This window comes from Amblyomma mixtum, chromosome 4 (assembly GCF_055824585.1).
Source record: "Amblyomma mixtum isolate Tamu chromosome 4, ASM5582458v1, whole genome shotgun sequence".
NCBI classification, from domain to species: Eukaryota; Metazoa; Arthropoda; class Arachnida; order Ixodida; family Ixodidae; genus Amblyomma; species Amblyomma mixtum.
Window position 1 is genome coordinate 21,134,249 of NC_143015.1, and position 20,927 is coordinate 21,155,175.

General features: G+C 45.5%; 1 protein-coding gene and 1 pseudogene across 1 annotated transcript in view; both read left to right on the forward strand.

Annotated features, from left to right (window-relative positions):
- LOC149345833 (uncharacterized) overlaps positions 1–20,927 on the forward strand; it is a 72,796-nt gene that overhangs the window by 11,011 nt on the left and 40,858 nt on the right. The window contains exon 2 of the mRNA XM_089585302.1: positions 6,479–6,566. Coding sequence (XP_089441428.1) covers positions 6,488–6,566 — 79 coding nt within the window. The 5' untranslated portion in view covers positions 6,479–6,487. The remainder of the gene's footprint in view (positions 1–6,478; positions 6,567–20,927) is intronic.
- Positions 8,665–9,134, forward strand: LOC149345834 (uncharacterized; annotated as a pseudogene).

Consider the following 20,927-nt stretch of genomic DNA (forward strand, 5'->3'; position numbering starts at 1 on the left):
TTGATTTGCGCGAAATTATGAGGCAAAATATCTTTTTTCAAGGAAGGAAGTAACGTGCGGAAAGTTTTATGTCGGCTAAACTGTCGGCTAAACTTATATAAGATGCCTCCTCGGTTGAATAAATTTTAGTTGTGAGTTTTCTTTTCTTCAAATTTAAACAGCGGTAAATTGTCAGACGAATACGCAGACAGACAGGGCAGGACAGCGCCCGTCTTGTCATGTCTTATCCGTGTATTCGTATTAAGCGCTGTTTAAATTTGAAGAAAAGAAAATGCACCAGCAACTAGCCCCGCAACGTCTTTTATTTAGTTGTGAGTCAGCGACTGTGTCTCGTCTTCGTTCGAGTGGTTTGCATAGTGTGGCGCTATTTTTTCGCCAATTCAAGTATGCACCATCCAGCCCGAAAAGTGCTAATGACACGTGAGGCATGGTCATGACAAGCACTTCGTGCCGGGTGACGTCACCAAATAAGACGTAACGTCACAGAACAGGAAGCGTTCACTGACATCACCTCGACTGGCTCCTTGTACTGTAGCAACTCAGGATGGACATTTCCAAGGCGTCCGGTAAATTTTTTCGCAGCGCTCAGTGCGCATGCTTTGCAGCACCGACACGCAATCCCCAGAAGTATATTTCAAAGAAGAAAGACAAAACTTTGGCTGAAAAATATCCGACGTAATTTCCAGTCCCACCAGGTGAGATTTTCTGACGCGGCGCACTCATTCCGGGATCTGAAGGTGCAAGGGCCACTGAAGAAAGCTTGATTCTGTTTTCCTTCCGAGTGAAAATTCATTCCATGGCTCGTTCTGGTAATGTTGATGCTTCTTCGGAAGAAAAACGCGAATTTATTTGCGCAGAATCGGCTGCACAAGTTTTCTCGCTGCTGAATTCAAATTCTAGATGTCAAAACGTTAATGGATTCCGTGATTACCGTATCGAAGTGAATGGCAGTGTAGCCTAGCCTCATAGATCCGGGAAAAAGTTAACTCCTGATTACTTCCTAACACTAAATGCGAAATAGATGCGCCAGCGTAATATTTATGTACCTTTCGCGTGGTTGCTTATTACGGCTTCACACACAGTATACCTGGCGCGATGCCGTTTCCCCTTTCATGTGGCTGCGGCAGCCGCGAAACCGTGTCGCCTCTTCTCCGCTAGGCTGCAAGAGGCGCGCTACCCTGCGTTTCACTGGCTGCAACTGGCGTGCACGGTCTTAGTTGCTAAAACTGATTATTATTATTATTATTATTATTATTATTATTATTATTATTATTATTATTATTATTATTATTATTATTATTATTATTATTATTATTATTATTATTATTATTATTATTATTATTATTATTATTATTATTATTATTATTATTAGTGTTAAATTACCATTGTGTTAACGTTGGCTCTTGCAGTTTATTTTTATCTCTTGTTGATGTCACTTACCTGAACTGTTACACCTTTATCACTACTCATTTCGTGTTATTGTTTTGATATGTTGTGTTAATATTATGCTCATATTTCATGTTTGTATTGCACGTCCGCCTGCCGACTTTGCCGGGCCTAGTCCCTCAAGCCACTAGAGGCTTTGACAGGCCCGTTTCTTTATTCTGTATTTACTATGTGCAATAAAAGATATTATTATTATTATTATTATTATTATTATTATTATTATTATTATTATTATTATTATTATTATTATTATTATTATTACTATTATTATTATTATTATTGTTATTATTATTATTATTATTATTATTATTATTATTATTATTATTATTATTATTATTATTATTATTATTATTATTATTATTATTATTATTATTATTATTATTATTATCGCATATCTGCAATAAGCTTAGGAGCGCTGCTTGGTTATTTTTCCACACTAAATCTATCGTTCCGTTTCAAATAAAAAAAACTATTGCGCATGCTCTAGTCTACAGCACTCTCAGATATGGGATCACTGTTTTTGCTTTTTGCTCCACTCGATGGCAAAACCGTGTTGATTCTTTGTTAAAGGCCATATTAAGAAATATAGCCTACAATACTCCAGCAATCGCTAATCCTAACATCTTTTCTGCACTTCGTCTTCCATGCTTCTGGAATCTGTTCGTCCAAACTGTGGTTTTACGGCATATCTGGTTTAGTGAATTTAAAATAAGTTACACTGCCCCCCGAAGCCTTCGTAACAGTGTTCGCTTTGTTGTTCCGCGATCTTCAACAAGATTCGGCGAAGCTAGGCGTTGTGCTTATGTGCCGAAAATTTTGAATGATTTGCCAGATGATGTATTTTCGGTATCATCAAAAAATGCATTAAAAAGCATGCTTGGTTCTTTGTAAAGTGTATGTTCTCATTTCTGTAATCTGTACGCGTTGTCTGTTTTGATGTTGTTGTTTTTTTTTGTATATGTGTGTGCGGTTCACCACATGTTGACATTAATCGTCCCAACTGTTAACCATCATTCAACACTTTTTTTTTGTATGCTGATTTGAATTATTGCACCCTCGTCCGCTGACTTAGCCGGGCCTAGTCCCTCAAGCCACTGCTGGCTTTGACAGGCCCGCTCCTTGATCTATGTATCATTATGTGCAATAAAACATTTATTATTATTTATTATTATTATTATTATTATTATTATTATTATTATTATTATTATATTATTATTATTATTATTATTATTATTATTATTATTATTATTATTATTATTATTATTATTATTATTATTATTATTATTATTATTATTATTATTATTATTATTATTATTATACGGCAAGATCTTCGCGAAGAAGACCGAAAACTCGTCTCTGCTCCGAATAATCAGACCAGCCGACTTGGATCGAATTGTCTAACTGCAATGGACAGTACGTGCTGCGAACTCCCAAACTTTCAGTCTTTCAAGGACAAATTTGGTCACAGCTCTGAGCATGAATTTACTATTGTGAACAGAAATGTTAGAAGCCTCCCAAAACACTGGGAAGAATTTAAGCTAACTGCCACATCAGGAATCGGATTTGTTGACGTTTTCGTCCTGACAGAAATTAATGCTACAGATGCCTGCATGCACACGTTTTCAGTACCAGGCTATCAGTGCCGTTTCGTAACGCGGCCTCGTCGACGAGGGGGCGGAATCGCTATCTTTGTAAGAGACACGTTTGACATTGCACCCATCGACGTGAACTTTGTTCATGCCGAATGCTTGGCGCTAACGATAACTTGTGGCTCTCGATGTCTGAGCTTCGTAGCTTTTTATCGGCCACCTTGCAACAGTGTTACCCGTTTTCTGTTGGAACTCGAAGAATTGCTGCGGTCATGGCATTCCGTGGAAGAATTATGCTTAGTAGGAGACCTGAATATAAATACCTTGTGTCCTGCAGTGGGCTCCGTATCCGACTATTTGTCCCTGCTGTCATCGTATGGTGTTGAAAATATGATAACAGCTCCCACCCGTGAAGAAATAGCTGGTGGCCATTTAACAACGTCGTGTCTAGACCACATCGCCTTACGAGCCCCCAACTACTCATTTGCTTCTTGTGTTATTTCGCAACGTTTTGCGGACCACTATCTTGCCGTTTGCCGTTCATCACTATCTTTTCATCAGCCAAATGCTCAGCGAACCACCACACCCAATAACTTAATTTACCTTACTGTAATGAACCAGAAGGTCTTGGATAACCTAATTAGCAGTTTTAATTGGATGGCCCTAACTAATTCTAATTCCCCGCAAGTAGTCTATACCATCTTCTGTAACCAAATAAAGAAGTTCGAAGATAGTGCCAAGCGTGTCGTAATTAAGAAACGTAGAAAGGACTATAACTGGTTGACTGCGGACATAATGCATGCCATTTCATACCGAGATATGCTTTGGAAACGATGTAAACATGTCCCAAAAAATAAAACCCTACGTCTAGAGTACAATGCTGCAAGAAATAGGGTAGTAGCCTTAATAAGGTCCAAGAAGCGCCAATTCTTTTTTCAAAAGTTTCGCCAGTCGTCGAGGAATGCTGCAAAAACATGGTCCCTAATAAACCACCTTCGTGGTAAAAACGCTGCAAACCTTTCCCCGGTTTCCTTTTTTCCAGGCGATTCGGTCGAGGTCGCAAATAGATTCAACCATTTGTTTGCACTTCCTTGCGAAAACGCATCCTCGTGCCAGGCCGTCCATTCCACACTTGAAAATTCACTCCCAGCATCCGCTTTTCTTCCTAGAATTTCAGAAAATGAACTTTATGAAATAATTTTCATCTTTAAGCGCAATAAGCCTCCTGGTATTGACGGTTTATCAGCTAGTCTACTACAGAGGAACTTTGCAGCGATATCCAATATTTTGCTCTTCATGTTAAACGGCTTTCTTGATAGCGCGTGCATCCCGAAAGAGCTTAAAACTGCGATAGTTAGGCCGCTTTTCAAAGGGGGACAAAAAGATGACGTGAAGAACTGTCGACCCATTTCGATGTTGCCCATACTTTCCCATGTTATCGAAAAATTTCTTTTGAAAACCATGTCATCATTTGTTGAAAAATTTTCGATTCTGTCGACTCGACAGTTCGGTTTCGTTACTGGTCGTGGTACGGTAGCCCTTCTGGAGGAATTCTCAGATGAACTGTATTCGGCTTTTGATCAAAATTTGTTTTCCGTTGCTTTATTTCTAGACATATCTAACGCCTTCGATACAGTTCATCACGGAATTCTTCTACAGAAACTCTATTCTAGTGGTTTCAGGGGTCCATTTTACGATGTCCTTAAGAACTATCTCACCGAGCGATCGCAAATGGTTGTTTTAGACGAGATTAAAAACGCAAGTGGTAAACTTCCTGTGAAGGCTGGTGTACCTCAGGGCTCTATACTATCACCTTTACTCTTCAACATATTTATTAATGATTTTACGCACGTAATCTCAAAATGTCTAGTATTTCAGTACGCCGATGACACTGTTTTGCTCTCAAAACATTTTTCCTACGACATGGCCATCCTTAATCTGCAGAATAGTGTCCACAAAGCCATGACCTGGTTCAGTGATAACTGTTTAAAGGTTAACGCCTCAAAAACCCAACTTGTTTGCTTCAGATCTCCTCTAAAATTAACAGTAATAAACGCACCAGTTTTTCTACATAGCCACAACTGTCATCCCTGTCGATGCACGCCGGTCGCCTACACGAACTCGGTGAAATACCTGGGAGTATTCTTCGATAGTGATATGTCATGGCACAATCACCTATCGCATATCTGCAATAAGCTTAGGAGCGCTGCTTGGTTATTTTTCCACATTAAATCTATCGTTCCGTTTCAAATAAAAAAAACTATTGCGCATGCTCTAGTCTACAGCACTCTCAGATATGGGATCGCTGTTTTTGCTTTTTGCTCCACTCGATGGCAAAACCGTGTTGATTCTTTGTTAAAGGCCATATTAAGAAATATAGCCTACAATACTCCAGCAATCGCTAATCCTAACATCTTTTCTGCACTTCGTCTTCCATGCTTCTGGAATCTGTTCGTCCAAACTGTGGTTTTACGGCATATCTGGTTTAGTGAATTTAAAATAAGTTACACTGCCCCCCGAAGCCTTCGTAACAGTGTTCGCTTTGTTGTTCCGCGATCTTCAACAAGATTCGGCGAAGCTAGGCGTTGTGCTTATGTGCCGAAAATTTTGAATGATTTGCCAGATGATGTATTTTCGGTATCATCAAAAAATGCATTAAAAAGCATGCTTGGTTCTTTGTAAAGTGTATGTTCTCATTTCTGTAATCTGTACGCGTTGTCTGTTTTTGATGTTGTTGTTTTTTTTTGTATATGTGTGTGCGGTTCACCACATGTTGACATTAATCGTCCCAACTGTTAACCATCATTCAACACTTTTTTTTTGTATGCTGATTTGAATTATTGCACCCTCGTCCGCTGACTTAGCCGGGCCTAGTCCCTCAAGCCACTGCTGGCTTTGACAGGCCCGCTCCTTAATCTATGTATCATTATGTGCAATAAAACATTTATTATTATTATTATTATTATTATTATTATTGCTTAAAAAACTGGATTTTAAAATTTTCCCACCGCTTGAGGACTGTATGATCCCCACTTGGCGGTATAGGCCAACCTCACAAATATACGCTGAAAAGAAAGGAAAATCTGCCTTAACATGACGGCAGTTTGCGTGGGAAAGCGGTTGATGGTGGCGACACCTTTATTTCTTTTCTTGGACTTTTTAAGCTAGTAAAAGCTCCGTTTTAAGTGAAACTTGTGTCTTGCCATTAGAACGCAGTAGTATAGTGATACGAGCCGAGCTCAAAATTTTTTCTCAGCGTAGATTTGAGACCCGTTGTAAGCAGATCCTTGGGAGTTCTGACATTGCAGCTTGCAAATGTAAGCAGCTCATTGGACCGCGTTCATCCAGTAAATAATGCCCCACCAGCTTTCCGCTCGTGTTGCTAAAGGCTTCAGTTCTTGTGTGACGCATAAAATGACAGCTTTCGTGCCCTTCACTTGCAGGAAGCCGCAATGGGAGGTAAAATCTTGGCCCACCTGGTCTTCGCCGCCTCTCTGCTGGTGGCCGCTGCTGAAGCCGACAAGACGAACGGTACGCCACTTCCCTCTGTGCCCATCACGGCAAAACGACGGGTCTCACGAAGAAACTAAGGCAATTTAAATACTCTGGGAAAGAAACAGAAGTCTACATTAGGCAGCGAAGAGATTGAAGTGTTAGGCGAATAGCCCGAGGACATCATCATCATCATCATCATCATCATACACTAAGGTCAAGTAGCGAGCGCAGATCTGGACAACCAAAGTGAAATGGCTGGGGTGGAGTGCGTTTGGCAGGCACTCTGGGATCACGAATAGCAGCTACCTGTCATCCTTTAAGAGAAAAGTACATAAAAGTTACCTTGCCTGTAATCATTGATGGGGCGCAAACATCGAGGCTGACAAGAAGGATTGAAATTGTGCAGATTGCAGTGCAAAAGAAAACGATAGGTGTCACGTTTAGCGACACGATGAGAGCAGTGTGGGTCAGAGATCAAACGCCTGCTAATCGCAGCCTAGTCCAAATTAGGCACAAGATAAGGGCGTGCCACGCGAACGGAAGACAGCCGTGCTCCCCTGGGGACTCGATTCCAAGGGAAAACAAGGGGGCGCACCTGCGCGCTGTTTGGATAGACACAGCACCTGTAGGGAACTGAATGGAAAGGAAGCAGCAATGGCGCGCGGCTCCTGTGCAAGAGGGCCGCGGCTCGATTCCCGGTGCCGCGCCATTCTCCACCGGATAAAAAAGAAAATTAAAAACTCGCATGTAAATGCAACTGAACAACTGGGGGACGCTTAGCCTTCGCCTTTAAAAGTGGAACGCGACAGCTTGATGCAGCGCTGCCAGGATATTACTCATGTACGCATCAGGGCTCAAGGACACTTTACGAAGCCAAAGACCCCAACGCATTCACTAGGTTCACTGTTATTCACTTCCAACCAACGAGCCTTCCCATTGGGGAAGTACTGTTTCGGGGCATTACAATATGATAGAAACTGTCGCATACAAGGTTGATCGTAAATCATGAACTCACCCAACCATTTCCACTAATCCCGTCTGTTCGGCGGGGTTGCTCACTATCGCCTCTGTTTTTTTTTTATACCTGAAAGCCTTGTGCCCTACACTCTAAACACAAATACACCTACATGGGAGTAAAAAGGGTGCAAAGCTGTCCTCCGACGCACACCCTTCTTTAAAGAAGGGTGTGCGCCAGAGGACAGCTTTACACCCTTTTTAATCCTTTCTGTTTACAGTGTAGTATCATCAGATCCCAATATATTCGAGGATTTTCACTCAGAATTCAAGCCTACGCTGATCACATCGCCCTTTTCGGTTGAGATATAATGAGTTTGCTTCAAGCTTTGCAATCACAGTTCTCTGACGTCTTTGGCACGGGTATAAATTTTGAAAAATCTAAACGATTCTGCCACCAAAACCTAATCGTTTTGGTGGCATTAGATGGGACTCTGATTCGAAACAGTACCTTGAGGTGCAACAATAAACCCCAGTTGCGTGTAAACAGCGCTTGTCTGTGCCGTTTCTTTTCCGTCCCTCGTGTTCCTTTTGCGCTATTGTTACATCATAAATGTTATCCAACTTGCCCAACTTTCGGCTTTACCTTGGCGTTTCCCTTCATCAGGTCTGGAATAATGGGTCTTATTGGGTGTCACAAATTCTCTCGGTGAGACGCCAGACACAGGCGTGAATGGCTCGTCTATGCATTGCATGTGATGTGCGAGGAAGAAGATACAGGCGCTGCACAGACTATTCGTGACCTTTGGCGCTCTCAATGGGAGCTTATGCGTCCAGGCAATTTGTTTCTTCCTCTCGAGTCTGGAGGAGTTGGCCATGTTTACTTCTTTGCTCACCAGCTTGTTTCACGGTTTTTCTTCTTCAAAGCTGCAAGCCACCTCGCGGTGCTTAGAAGGCGACTAAGCTATCTATGTGCTTCGACTGGTCATGGTCGAGAGGCGGCTTTGTGGCGTTTCCTGAAAGAGGTTCCTAATAAGTTCGCTTCTCATTGCAATATTTATTTCACCTGTCAAGGAGGCAGATGACAAAAGTACTATTAGAAGCTCTATTCAGTGTACCACTCTATCGGAAGCCTTACCTTGGCTTTACGTATTCGAGTGTATTGAAGCGAGTTCAGTGAATGTATATTCAACCTGCTGCAAAATCCTTCGTTTTTAATCTGCGCACTTGGATTCTACCAGTCAAGGTCTGGCTCCGCGCCAAGGGTACATTTGTGCCATGGTCGGTGAACTGTCGCCTGTGCGGCCAACCGGAGACTATCGATCATTGCTTTGTGCGGTGCCGTGATGCAGTGTTCTTCTGGGGCATACTGCAGCGGGTAATCACAAAGGGCATTGAGATCTCACCTTACGCTATAAGGTTCTTGCCTATCCAGAAATACTCCGGGATTCCGTACGATCTATTAATGCTGCTGGACTTTTTAGCCTGTGGAAGAGCCGCATGATGGATCGACGTGCAGGAGCACCTCGTTCATCGAAATCTCTGTTCAGTGAACAGTGCGCCTTGGTGCGGGGGGTGTACGCTGCGCAGGACAGGCCGCGTAAATGGTTGCCGATTCTTGATGCATGTGTATGTCTTCCGCAGTTTTGATGCGCCGGTGGAGTGCATTCTACGAAGACATGAGAATGTGTGTCTGCATCGCGGAATAGTATGCGTCTACTTGAAGCATTTCGTAGCTGAGCAGGCTTGATTTCAATGCAATCCTAGCGCGTTCTGCGCGTGCTCGCCTCGCACTCTTAAAGACCGAAGTTCAATTCCTCACATGTCCACATTTTTTCTTTTTTTTTAATTGGAAGTTATCGTGCTCCAACGCCGACGTCAGATTTTCTGCGACATCATCTCCGTACCACTGTCGCCTTAATAACTATCCATCGGTCGCGGCCAGATGGTGGCGACCAGTGACGACAACGCAAACCTTCACCAGAAAAGATTAGGCCACCTTGGTCCTATATGATTTCTCCAATTAAATTCGGGCACTCAGTCCCCACTGACTGCGTTGCAACTGAACGGGGCAGCGGTCAAACCTGTGGCGCAGCGGAGGGCGCTAAGAATCTCTCGCTCCGGACAGGCCGCCATTGGAAACTGAACCTGTCAACGTTTAACGCTAGAACCTTACCCAGTGGGGCTAGCAGTGATGTTTGAAAACGGGACGTAATAGGAATCAGGTAAGGAGGACAGAGAAGGCGGGCACGTACTATGCTATCTTGGTTTATTAGACGCCAATTAGGTGTGATATTTCGCATCAAAAAGGATAATGCTTGCAACATGGAGCAGATCTATAGCACTAATGAGAGGGTGGCAGTAATCGTAATTAAGCTTAAGACTCACAAATTTAAGGCACGAGGCCACTTTTATAAATCGATATATGCAGAAAACTAATGTGGCATTCAACAGTCTGGGAGGGAAAGAGCAGTTTACGATTCGGGGCGAGGCGCTGGCGAGGAAGATAGCCAACGCAAATTCGGATCACGACAGTGACATAAATAGAATATTAAGAACGGGGAATAGAATATTAAGAATAGAATATTAAGAACACAGCCCGCTACTGCATTCAAACGTCTTTCATGTGTTCCCTGACTGAGTTTTCCACTTGTGGTATGCTCATGCTGGTGGTGATGGCCAGTGAGCTTTCTAATGCACAAGCAGTACTTCTCCATTTCTGTTGACAAGAATCTCTGCGCTTAGAGCACGCTCCTTTTACTCCCAGTGGTTACGGCGCTCGGCTGCTGGCCCGAATGACGCGGGTTCGATCCCGGCCGCGGCGGACGAATTTCGATGGGGGCGAAATTCTAGAGGCCCGTGTTGTGTGCGATGCAAGTGCACGTTCAAGAACCCCAGGTGGTCGAAATTTCCAGAGCCCTTCACTACGGCGTCCCTCGTAACCTCAGTCGCTTTGGGACGTTAAACCCTGATGGACCATAAACCCTTTATTCCACTCTTTGCTACTACATTATTCGTAGCAGACAATACCCAACAGTGTTACCGAGGATTATCTACAGCGTTCGAGCTCAAACAAAGCGCGCCTGTGTAAGTGGAGGTCACCCACCAACAAATCGGGCAACAGCGGGCGAAGCTAAGCTTAGCCTGTTTCGCATCGAACCTGCAATGGAAGGCGTTTTGGGCTTTGTTGTGAGCCAGCGCATATAAGGAAAGGTCTACTTGTGTTACCGCTTTACGGCCAACTCTATTAAGTCAGTGTAAATTGAAGGTAGTTTGGTTTCCGCTGCGCCTTACCGTGGACAACCCTGTCCAATTTTTTTCTCCTCACAAATAAATCAATCACTTCCTGGCCATGTTGGTGCCTGTTGAATAGCAAAAGGCACATTTGTTGCTCGCAAAATTGCAGCTAAAAATTTAACCCGTCAACCGATTAGACCATGCTGAAAGAAAACCGTGACAAGGATGCAGGAGAAAGAGGCGTACACTAGCGCTGACTGAAGACTGAAGTTTTATTTCGGATCAAAGCGTATAAGGAGGCCATAGGAAGGAGTGTAAAAATGTATAATGCTGCGCGGTCGCCGGAAATAAGTTTAGTCAAGTCATCAAGTAAAAATGTTACAAAGGAAGGCCGGCATCTGGAAATAATTAAGCATTTGCCATGCCCCCCGAAATTCTAACTCCTTCCTAGACAAACAAAGGGAGGGTGTGCTTAAGCACTGGTCTTCTATGATTCTTCTATGATTCTTTCTTCTGGTCTTCTAAGATGGTCAAAGCTTCTATGATTTCTCGTGTGAGCTTATCTTGTCCTATCCCTATGGTGACGCAACGAGTAAAGTCGGAAGTGCGGTGCTCTTCCTAGGTGTCGTTCTAGATTCTAAATTTCTTGCAGTCCATGGCCAGATGCCGGGAGATGGGTACGTTGGAAGTGTGGAGTTGATACGCCTATCCGTCTGCCCGATTAAGCAACAACCGTGCTCCTCGCCATTACCATCAGCCTGACTACGCCCACTGCAGGGCAAAGGCCTCTCCCATATCTCTCCAATTAGCCCTGTCCTTTGCCAGTTGCGGCCACCGTATCGGAGCAAACTTTTTAATATCACCCATCTATCTTTCTGCTGCCCCCTGCTACGCTTCCATTCCCTAGGAATCAAGTCTGTTACCCTTAAGGAACATCGGTTATCTTGCCTTCGCATTACATGCCCTGCCCAAGCATGGAATTATATGTCACAAACTGGAGTTGAAGTTTCTTCTGCATCGGACAGAAGCAACTTTTTATTCCGGTTATGAGTGTATGTCATGCGTCTGCTCCTGTAGCTTACTGTTATAAGTTCCGAGAAAAACTTTTTCCGTAGGAGCAACCTCTCATCTGTGGTCTCAGACTCATTTTACTATTGTGAGATAACTTACCGTGTGTAATTAAGTGCACGACTGTACCGAAGCTAGGTAGTAGGGAACATGAACCAGATATCGGCCGATGCTTACTGGTGAAGAATATCCATTTCCCCCCAGGAGCGATAACGCTTAAGCAGGCTTGCCTGACAAAATTACAAAAGACTGCGATCTATTCTATTCTATTTCGTGCCTCCTCCCACATTCTTCCTGCGACACTTGTCAGCTTTGGCATGCAACTTTGCCGGATTTTCCCAAAGTCCTTGGTGCGTCCTTTCTTGTGTAGGTACGGTTCGTATACTTCCTACCATCTCGATGTTTCTGTCCTGAGTATGTTTGCATTTCTAAACGAGGCAGTAATTACTCATTAGGTTCCATCCAAGCGCAGCTATTCGACTACAAAGGAAAGCTTTCGCGGAAAGCTTCGTAGTCAAATAAAAAGGCGTCCGGGCACCCAACCCAAGGGGTACTGGTGAAAGCTAATGTTTAATTACTCCCTTACTGCGAACTCATTTCACTGTCTGCATTTTTGTTCTTGCCGCGTCTGAATGCACTTTTGTTTATTCGCTTCTTTTTTCTCTCAGCTGTCGTTATCTCATTTCAGTACTGAATACGTGAGAGTAGGTTACGTTAGGGTAATTGGGGTTTAACGTCCCAAAGCGACTCAGGCTATGAGGGACGCCGTAGTGGAGGGCTCAGGAAATTTCGACCACTTGGGGTTCTTTAGCGTGCACTGACATCGCACAGTACACGGCCCTCTAGAATTTCGCCTCTATCGAAATTCGGCCACCGCGGCCGGGATCGCACCCGCGTCTTTCGGGTCAGCAGCCGAATGCCGTAACCGCTGAGCCACCGCGGCGGGCCCGGTTAGGTGAGAGGATGTAGCGGACGGCTTCACTTTCCTTCCGAGGGAGGCACTGAAAGTACTCCAGCGGCTTCCCCAGCACACTGGAGCCAGCTCGAGAAAGAGGGCAGCGCTTCCGAATCTCGGTCAATGGCGCGCCCTTGCTTTCTCGGGGGGTCACGCGGTCATTCGCCCTGCGGTGCCGCTCCAGTGGATGCGGCGGCCGCGGGTGCCGACGATTCCGCCGGTGCACATCTTCCCCGACGGCAGCCTCTCGATCGAGTGCGCCTCCGGCAACTGGCGGACAGGGAACGGGCGCTGGCGTTAAGCGGCTTTGGTTTAGCACAGCTGAGTGGAACCTGCGAGAATGATACAAAACACAAATGGCAGTCTATCTTGTCCTCTAGAGAGGTGGTCTTCGTATGAAATCATTTGCAATGAATCAGTATCATTGTCCAAGCTACGGCCACTGCGAAACAAATAATAGGAGAGACAATTCTGCATTGGTGAACGCGGATCCGGACCATGAAAGTGAAGTTCACGAGGCTTCTGTTGCGGGCTAGTTGGTTAAACGTTGCTTAAAAGGAAGCAGGACAAAACCAGCGCCTGTGTTGTGCGTTCCTCTGTCGTGTGTGTGCGCTGTTCCTCTTAAGCATGAAAGTTAAATAACCAGCAGAATAACAATGAGGTGAAGAGCAATGGGAAAGCACTCTCAGGGCGTGGATCACAGTTTACCGGAATTCCTTAAAGAGGAAAGCATATAACGGCTCTATGTTACCAGCACTCGCCTAAAGGGTACAAGCTTGAATGCTATTCGAAAGGGTCCAGATTTCTTTGAAAACCCCGCAGCGATATGAGGAAAAAAGGACATAGATTTTAACATAAGATACCGCAAGACAGCAGAGTGGGTCATTATCATCATCATCAGCCGGACTATGCCCACCGCAGGGCAAAGGCCTCTCCCATGTCTCTCCAATCAACCCTGTCCTTTGCCAGATGCGGCACCCGTATCCCCGCACACTTCTTAATCTCATCCGACCACCTACTCGGCCTGTCTCTGCCTAACTCATTCATCATACTTTGCAGCTCATCTCCTCAGTCACTAAGAAATGCAATGTCATCAGCAAATCGCAAATTACTTAGGTATTCTCCATTACCTCTTATCCCCAACTGTTCCCATTCCAGTCCCCGGAATATCTCCTGTAAGCAGGCAGTGAATAGCATTGGCCTCATGGTATCTCCCTGCCGACACCCTTCCTTATTGGGATTTTATTGCTGACTTTTTGAAGGGCTATGGTAACTGTGCAGTAGGGCGTAAGGGAAAAAATGCAAGTTACCGTAGCTGTGTTACCGTAGTAGCTTAGCTGTGTGTCTTAGCTGTGTTACCGTAGTTGGCACTGGTCAGGGTTAATTGGATAAATACGTGAGCGGTCTAACTCCGGTAAGCTCGCAGGAGCGTCTCGCCAGCTGCAGTCAATTGAAGGAAGCTCGAGCGACGGCTGGCCTTCTAACAAGTGAAGGCGGGCTAGTTGGTGGTTGAGAATGGAGTGCATATTGCAACCGCGCAAAACGACGCAGGACGAAGAGAGGAAATCCGCGTCTTGTCCTGTGCTTTCCTCTCTTCGACCTGCGTCGTTTTGCGCGGTTGCAATATGCACTCCATTGGCTGGCCTTCCCCTGCTGCTCTCTAGAATTCCTGGTGTGCACCACGCCCTTTACGCCGACGACATCACGATATGGATGACGACAGCCTCTGACGGCCACAGCCATGTTAGCCTTCAAGAAGCCACAGAGTAAACGCCGAAGTACGCGACTGAGAGCAGGCTTACGTGCACACCCGAAAAGTGGGAACTGCTCGTTATCCGCGCGGATCCAAGTAGTCGGCACTGATATCGAGCTTCACCTCGAAGGCACACCCATTCCTGAGTAGACAGACTGCGGGTGCCGGGCCTGTACCTACAATCTAACAGGCAAGAGACCTACACTGTACATCTGCTCCAGAAAAATTCGCGCAGGCGGAACGCTTCATCCGCCGCATCTCCAACAGACGCGGGGCGTTCAAGGAAAGTGAGACCGTGCGAAACGTGCAGGCGTTGTTAATTAGCCGTGCGACGTTCAGCGCACCTTGTAAACGGTTAAATCGAAGCGAGCTGAGTCATCTGAATGTCCTCTTGCGACCAGCGGTCCAAATAGCCCTCGGACTGACCCCGTACACCTCGACCACGATGTAAGAACATTTTAGGTGTTGACACTGACCACCCGCCGCGGCAGAGAGCGCGCACAGATCATGTTCGCCCTCTAGTACATGCGACTACCGCAGCTGCGCGGGGGCGCTGCGGAGTAGAGGCCATAAGGGGCTTTAGCGGCCATTAGTGGTCATTCGCTTGCGGAGCGGCGGACGCGGCTGATTGGTTTGCACGGCTTTCGGTGTCGTTTTGGTTTGTGTTTGTCGGTGTTTTGCGCTGCCATAGCGCATCACAAGGTCTGGACGTTAGGTTCTCGCTTTCCACGTTCTAGTGGACACAGTGCACGAACAAAGTTAACTAGAACTACTTTTTTGCGTCGCCCTTTGGGACCAGCTGCAGTGATCGTTGTGCAGACGCACGGGTCGACGCCGAGGACGGTCGTCGCGGCCTATGTACGATCGGGGAGAAAAGTTTGCTGGACAGGAGTTCTTGGAAAGACGTTTATTGTAGCTCCACCTCGCTGCCCAGTCGCCTGATATTTTTACCAGAGGAAGGAGCATTTAGGCCTTTAATACCTTCATACAGTACCAGGTCACTGGGTAGCGAGGGGGAGCTACAAAAAAACGTTTTTCCTAGAACTCGCATCCCGCAAATTTTTGTCCCCGATAGAACATAGTGGCTTTGATTTGTTGGTTGTTGCTGTGGCACACCTGACGGGTCCAGTCGCTGTCCAGAGATAACTAGGCGCGATTATACTTCGTACCCAATTGCAGATTGGGCTACCAGAGTTTCCCAGACCAAGTGTCACTTTTTAAAGCTGCGTCGGAGCCTGCTCGCCTAGAAATTTGGTGCCAGACAATCCTCAGAGCAGATAGGATACTGCAACCGAGCGACCACGACTGAACGAAGCACTTTTCCGAGCTTACTATGTAAAATCGTACTACGCTTAGTTAAATGGCAGGGCACTTTAAATGCACCCAAAAAACCGGTGCTTTTGGCGAATGCTGTACCGAGTATTTTTTCCCCAGATATCCAATATCTGACAAAACAGGGAAGTTGAAGAAAGCTTCCTAGAAAACGACAGTTTGCAGCCATCTGTGCCAAGCAGGCGAGCAAGCGGTCCGCACCCACCGCTGCCGCAGTACTCTCGGGGGGACGGCCTGTGAAAAACAAAAATACGCCGATAAATCATGGAACCCACCAAAGAAACTGCGCACTGAGTGTGAGGTGATCAAGGAACATGCCCTTATTAGACCAGGAAACTTGGAGGCGCCTCCTCCCCTAAGTGCAAGCTCCGTCTTCGTCGCCATTCATGGTGCCAAGGTTTGTTCTCTTGTGCCCTGGTCCGGGTACTTGACATTCTAGGTGCTCAGCGTTCCCTCTACATGCCATGGCAGCGGAGCAATTAATTTCTGTCGGCGATCTCGTGGCTAGTTTCCACCCGCTGTACATTTTGGCGCCACGAAACATGATAGCACTTATAGCAAATATGCAGCTGCATAATTTGCCGGACCCTAGAACCCTCGATGGAGAATTTCGTGGCCCAACATTATTGAGGTCAACAAGTCGCTTTACTATGCCAACTGCAAGTATTCTCAATTGACATTCGCCAATCCCAGTTTACAGGCGCGTTAGTGCTTTACCGTTCTCTATTCCAGTATTTTTTTCAGGAAGACAACATCGTCGATGTCGGCATAAAAGATGAGTTTGCCTGGAGGAATGCTAGGGGAATTTCCGATATTCATTTCCGCGTCGCGTAGCTAAAAGTGCCCTGCACTCGTCATTAGAACGTCGCAAATGCACACTTGGTTTCCTGTCGGTCCCTGCACTCGTTTGTACACAGCGGTGGAGGCATTCCGCAACGCAGCTCAAGAGCGCCGGTTCTATTAAGGCGGAAGCCTTTAATGTCTCATCGTTGTAAGCAGCAGTTGTCGACAGAAAATGTCACGCTTTTCAGTTGGTGGAAACGGTCGTGACGTCACAGTGCGCGAATTTCAAACGGGGCCAATTGTACTTTGGCTTGTAACCATGCAACCAATTGAAGGGATCGTATAGTGATGCTCCAATTAAGTGGGACTGAGCTCAGTTAAGTTCTTAATTACCCAATTAGCCTAATTTGCTTTACTAGTCAGGCCATATAAATAAATAAAACCGATTAAGAAATTGGTCGAGCTCAGGAATCGAACCCCGGTCTTCGGCGTGAGAGACGAGCATGCTATCCACTGCGCCATGCCAGCTCGATGGTTTGGAATGAACAAAGGCGCGTCTAGTGAATACGGTGTCTTCACTCACTCTCATCCTCCTCCATTCCCTTCCCGCGAGGTTTAGGTGTCTACCGACAAATGAGAGACAGATTACATTTCCTTTCCTCAAAAACCAATTTACTGACGAGCGAGGCGTAGAACCGAATGGGCGATGGCGTTCTATGGACTCCTTGGCAGCGTTGCAAGATGCTGTCGCGTTCCACTCTTAGGGGCATCAGTGACCACACTTTAGGTCAAAAAAGTGCCCCCCTGAATTTTGTGAGACAGTTACTGCGTGATTTCCTTTCCTCAAATACAATCTTCATTTTCTTCATTACGGCTCTTCTTTATCTATCTTCTTTCACTCCCACTTCCTCCCTTCCTCTACGGTGCGGTTCAGGTGTCCACCGAGATGACAGAGAATTACTGCGCCATTTCCTTTCCTCAAAAAGCGTTGCGTTCAAAGGGCAAGGCATCGCGCTGAACGGGTGGTGTTCCGTGGACTCCCTGGCAGCGCTACAACGCGCTGTCGCGTTCCACTCCTAAAGGCGAAGCTTAAGCGTCATTAATTAGCAGTTAATTAGTATCCAGGCATTAATCAGTAATTACCCATTAATTAGTGATTTGTCATCACTTAGTAATTAGGACTCATTAATATGTGACGCCACCGGTGCCACAGAAACAGCGAAGGTGGTGCGGAAAACGCTTCCGCCTCTACCCACTTTAGACAGTCAAAGTGCCCCCTGAATTTTTTCTGGCTGCGGAGGCAATACTTCTGATGCAGGCTAAATGCGGAAACACCCTTGAGGTTTCTCTGCTCATTAAATAACCCCAGCTTGCCGAAGTTAACCATGTTCTCCGCACGGTGGGCATCATCTCACAGCGTCGGCGCCTTACACTGCCCTAGCAATGTCTGAATGTACGCAAAGGCTCTTGGGCCCAAATGTGGGAGCATGCGCGTCGAATGCGCGTAAGCACCTGTCGAATTTTTCATCTTCAGTTAATCGAGATTTCGTCACAGGTGGTGAGAGAGAGAGACTCTTTAATGAAGAGCAGAGAATTTAGCCGGCGTTTAAAAATCACTGGCATGCTACTCTGCGTAGGGAGGGGAATTTGGGAGATAAAGACAGAAGGAGAGCAGAGTGGAAGAGGTAAAAAAAAAAACGAAGATAAAATGCGGCCATGAAATGGGTACTTTTTAATATGCCGACGGTGCGAGCCCCCAGCAGTAATCAAACCAAGGCACTTGATACCTTCGTGAGTGTTAGATAAGATAGGTGAACTTTAATGGAATTTTCATTCTGGTGAAAGCTATGCACAGAGTTTTTTCTAGGTTACGGCCATCTTCCAGTTGTTACACCATTTCGCTGCCTACGGCTGCGAACTGTTTAACGCTGTTCGGTCGCCAAGGCTACTCCTTTGTAGATAGCGCAGTCGTCCGCGTACGTACGTACTCTTACATAGATACTCTTGCTAAGGTCAGAAAGAAGGAAAACATTTGGGGAAAGTTCGGTGCCCAGTCAGCCAACTCCGATTGGCTGTTTGCAAAACGAACGTCCTGAAGCCGACTTATTTATTTATTTATTTATTTATTTATTTATTTATTTATTTATTTATTTATTTATTTATTTATTTATTTATTTATTTATTTATTTATTTATTTATTTACATACATACAGTAAAGGCTCTCGCGGCAACTGCATAAGGGTGGGGGGAAGGAAAGCAACAGAACGGAATCTTAAAATTTTAGCACAAGAACCAGCGTCCACAAAAAATAGGAGAGGCAATAAAGATATAACTGACACCTTGAATAATAAATATGCTAACATCAGAAAAAAAAAACCCTGCTGCGCCGTCGACAGCCCACACTCATGAATACACAGCCCACATGAATAACAACGGTTAATACGACAATGTTTCAAATGACGTTAAGCAAACTTTCGTACGGTTGTGATTCTCCCACTACCGAGAGAGTGAACTGACTTGCAGCTTAGTTTAGAATAAGGTAGCCGGTTGAAACCTTTCGATAAATCAAGGAATAACATGTCCGTTTGGCTCCCGTGATCAATTGTTAAAGCTCGGTCATGGACGGTTTCTATTATTTGCGTTGTTCTAGGCGAAATTTTTCTCAAAACATGCTAAAAAAGCTGAGTTTATAGTCATCGCCGAACATTGTAATATTCTTCAAAAATCAAACGTTCTAAGATTGTGCAGGCCTTACAAGTATTTAAATTACGTCGATAGTTGGGAACATGGCCAGGGTCCACTGATTTATCTGTCGGAATTACATTGGCCATTTTCGGCCTTTCCGGTAATTCGGCCATTTCCAGTGATCCCTGCAAATAACTTCCGAGCATTTGAAATGCACTGAGTGTATCATTGCAGAAATTCTTTAGGCACATGGTCTGGTGCCTCCGATTTCATCACATCAGTATATAGTAGTAAACTGAATAGTCGTGCTTGAGTAATTGCTATTTCCTTTATTTCCTCTACTGCCGGTAATCTGAGCTTCTAGCATTGTGTTAGTATCATCATAATGCGCGAAGGCATATTTAAAGTAATCGTTCAAGGAATAAACCGCAAAAGGCTGGAAGTTTTCTCATATTGACTCATTTAATTCCTGAAGATGATATAGTATGCTAGGGGTGGAAGTAGGACTAATAAACAAATAAACGCTACAAACATTTCTGACGCGGAGAAATGCCTTAAATCACATTGCGAAAAGCAAGAGGTGAAGTAAATCGACAAAAATGCTAGCATTCTCCGAGAGCGTAAAAACTCATTTAATTAGAGGCGTAAAGGTGTGGCCGAGTTGATAGCACAGCCTATGGCAAGAATGGCTCCTCAAAAACTTCCTTCTCCTCCTGGTGAGTTTCTGTCGCGCCGTTGCTGTAAACTGATGTACTGATATGGACGAAATGCTCCGTTTCCTTATTCTAGTGAGAGGCAGAGTTTTCATTCCACCATTTCAAACACTAAGGCAAGAGTTGGGACGTCCTCGCTCTTTTCACCCGCTCCTCCGCACTTCCTCCACTTAAGCTGGACCCCTTGGTAGTGGCGCCACAGCAACGCTTCTGCCGCAGTGCACAAACACGCACTGTGGCTGCGAAATTCGCCGCTGTGAAGGAACAATGTCCCTCGATACTAGTACCGCTGCTTCCACACTATCCCTCGCTGTCTGGTCCGCCACAAGGCAGCGGAGGAAGAAGGGCAGCAAAGTTGCACACACCACGTCCAGCATTTGCCGGCTGTCTTGTGCAACCGTGTATTGTACTCCGCTTCATAAATCAGCTGCAATGCTGCGAAAGCTGCATGCTCTTGTTTGCGTTGTCTGCACCCGCGATCAAAAAGCGATCGAGAAATAATGAATGCTTTGCCTGAAGTCTTATTAGACGATATATTTCTAGTGATCTTTATTGAATGCGCCCTTATTGCTGAGGGCACGCTGTCGCTTACTCGCGCCTTAACCACTCGGCCACGAAACCTGTCTTTATTTTTCCGCGCAGACTACTTGCGTACCTGTCGCACCGTGTATGGAACGCAGTACAGAGGGGAGAGCACTCGCCTTTTTGCGCATGCGTATAAGAAACGACGTACGATTTCAAGGGGCGCCTTCTTAAAGAGTCTGCAAAGTGCACAGGGCACTTCTGCTGGGTGCCACTCGACGTGCGGGTACCCAAGTAGGCCGCCGGCTCTGCAGAGAGAGAGAGAGAGAGTGGCCTTGAAAAGCGACAGCCTCGGCCGAAAGTGGCGTAGTGGGTTACTGCGCGCCGGCTGACCC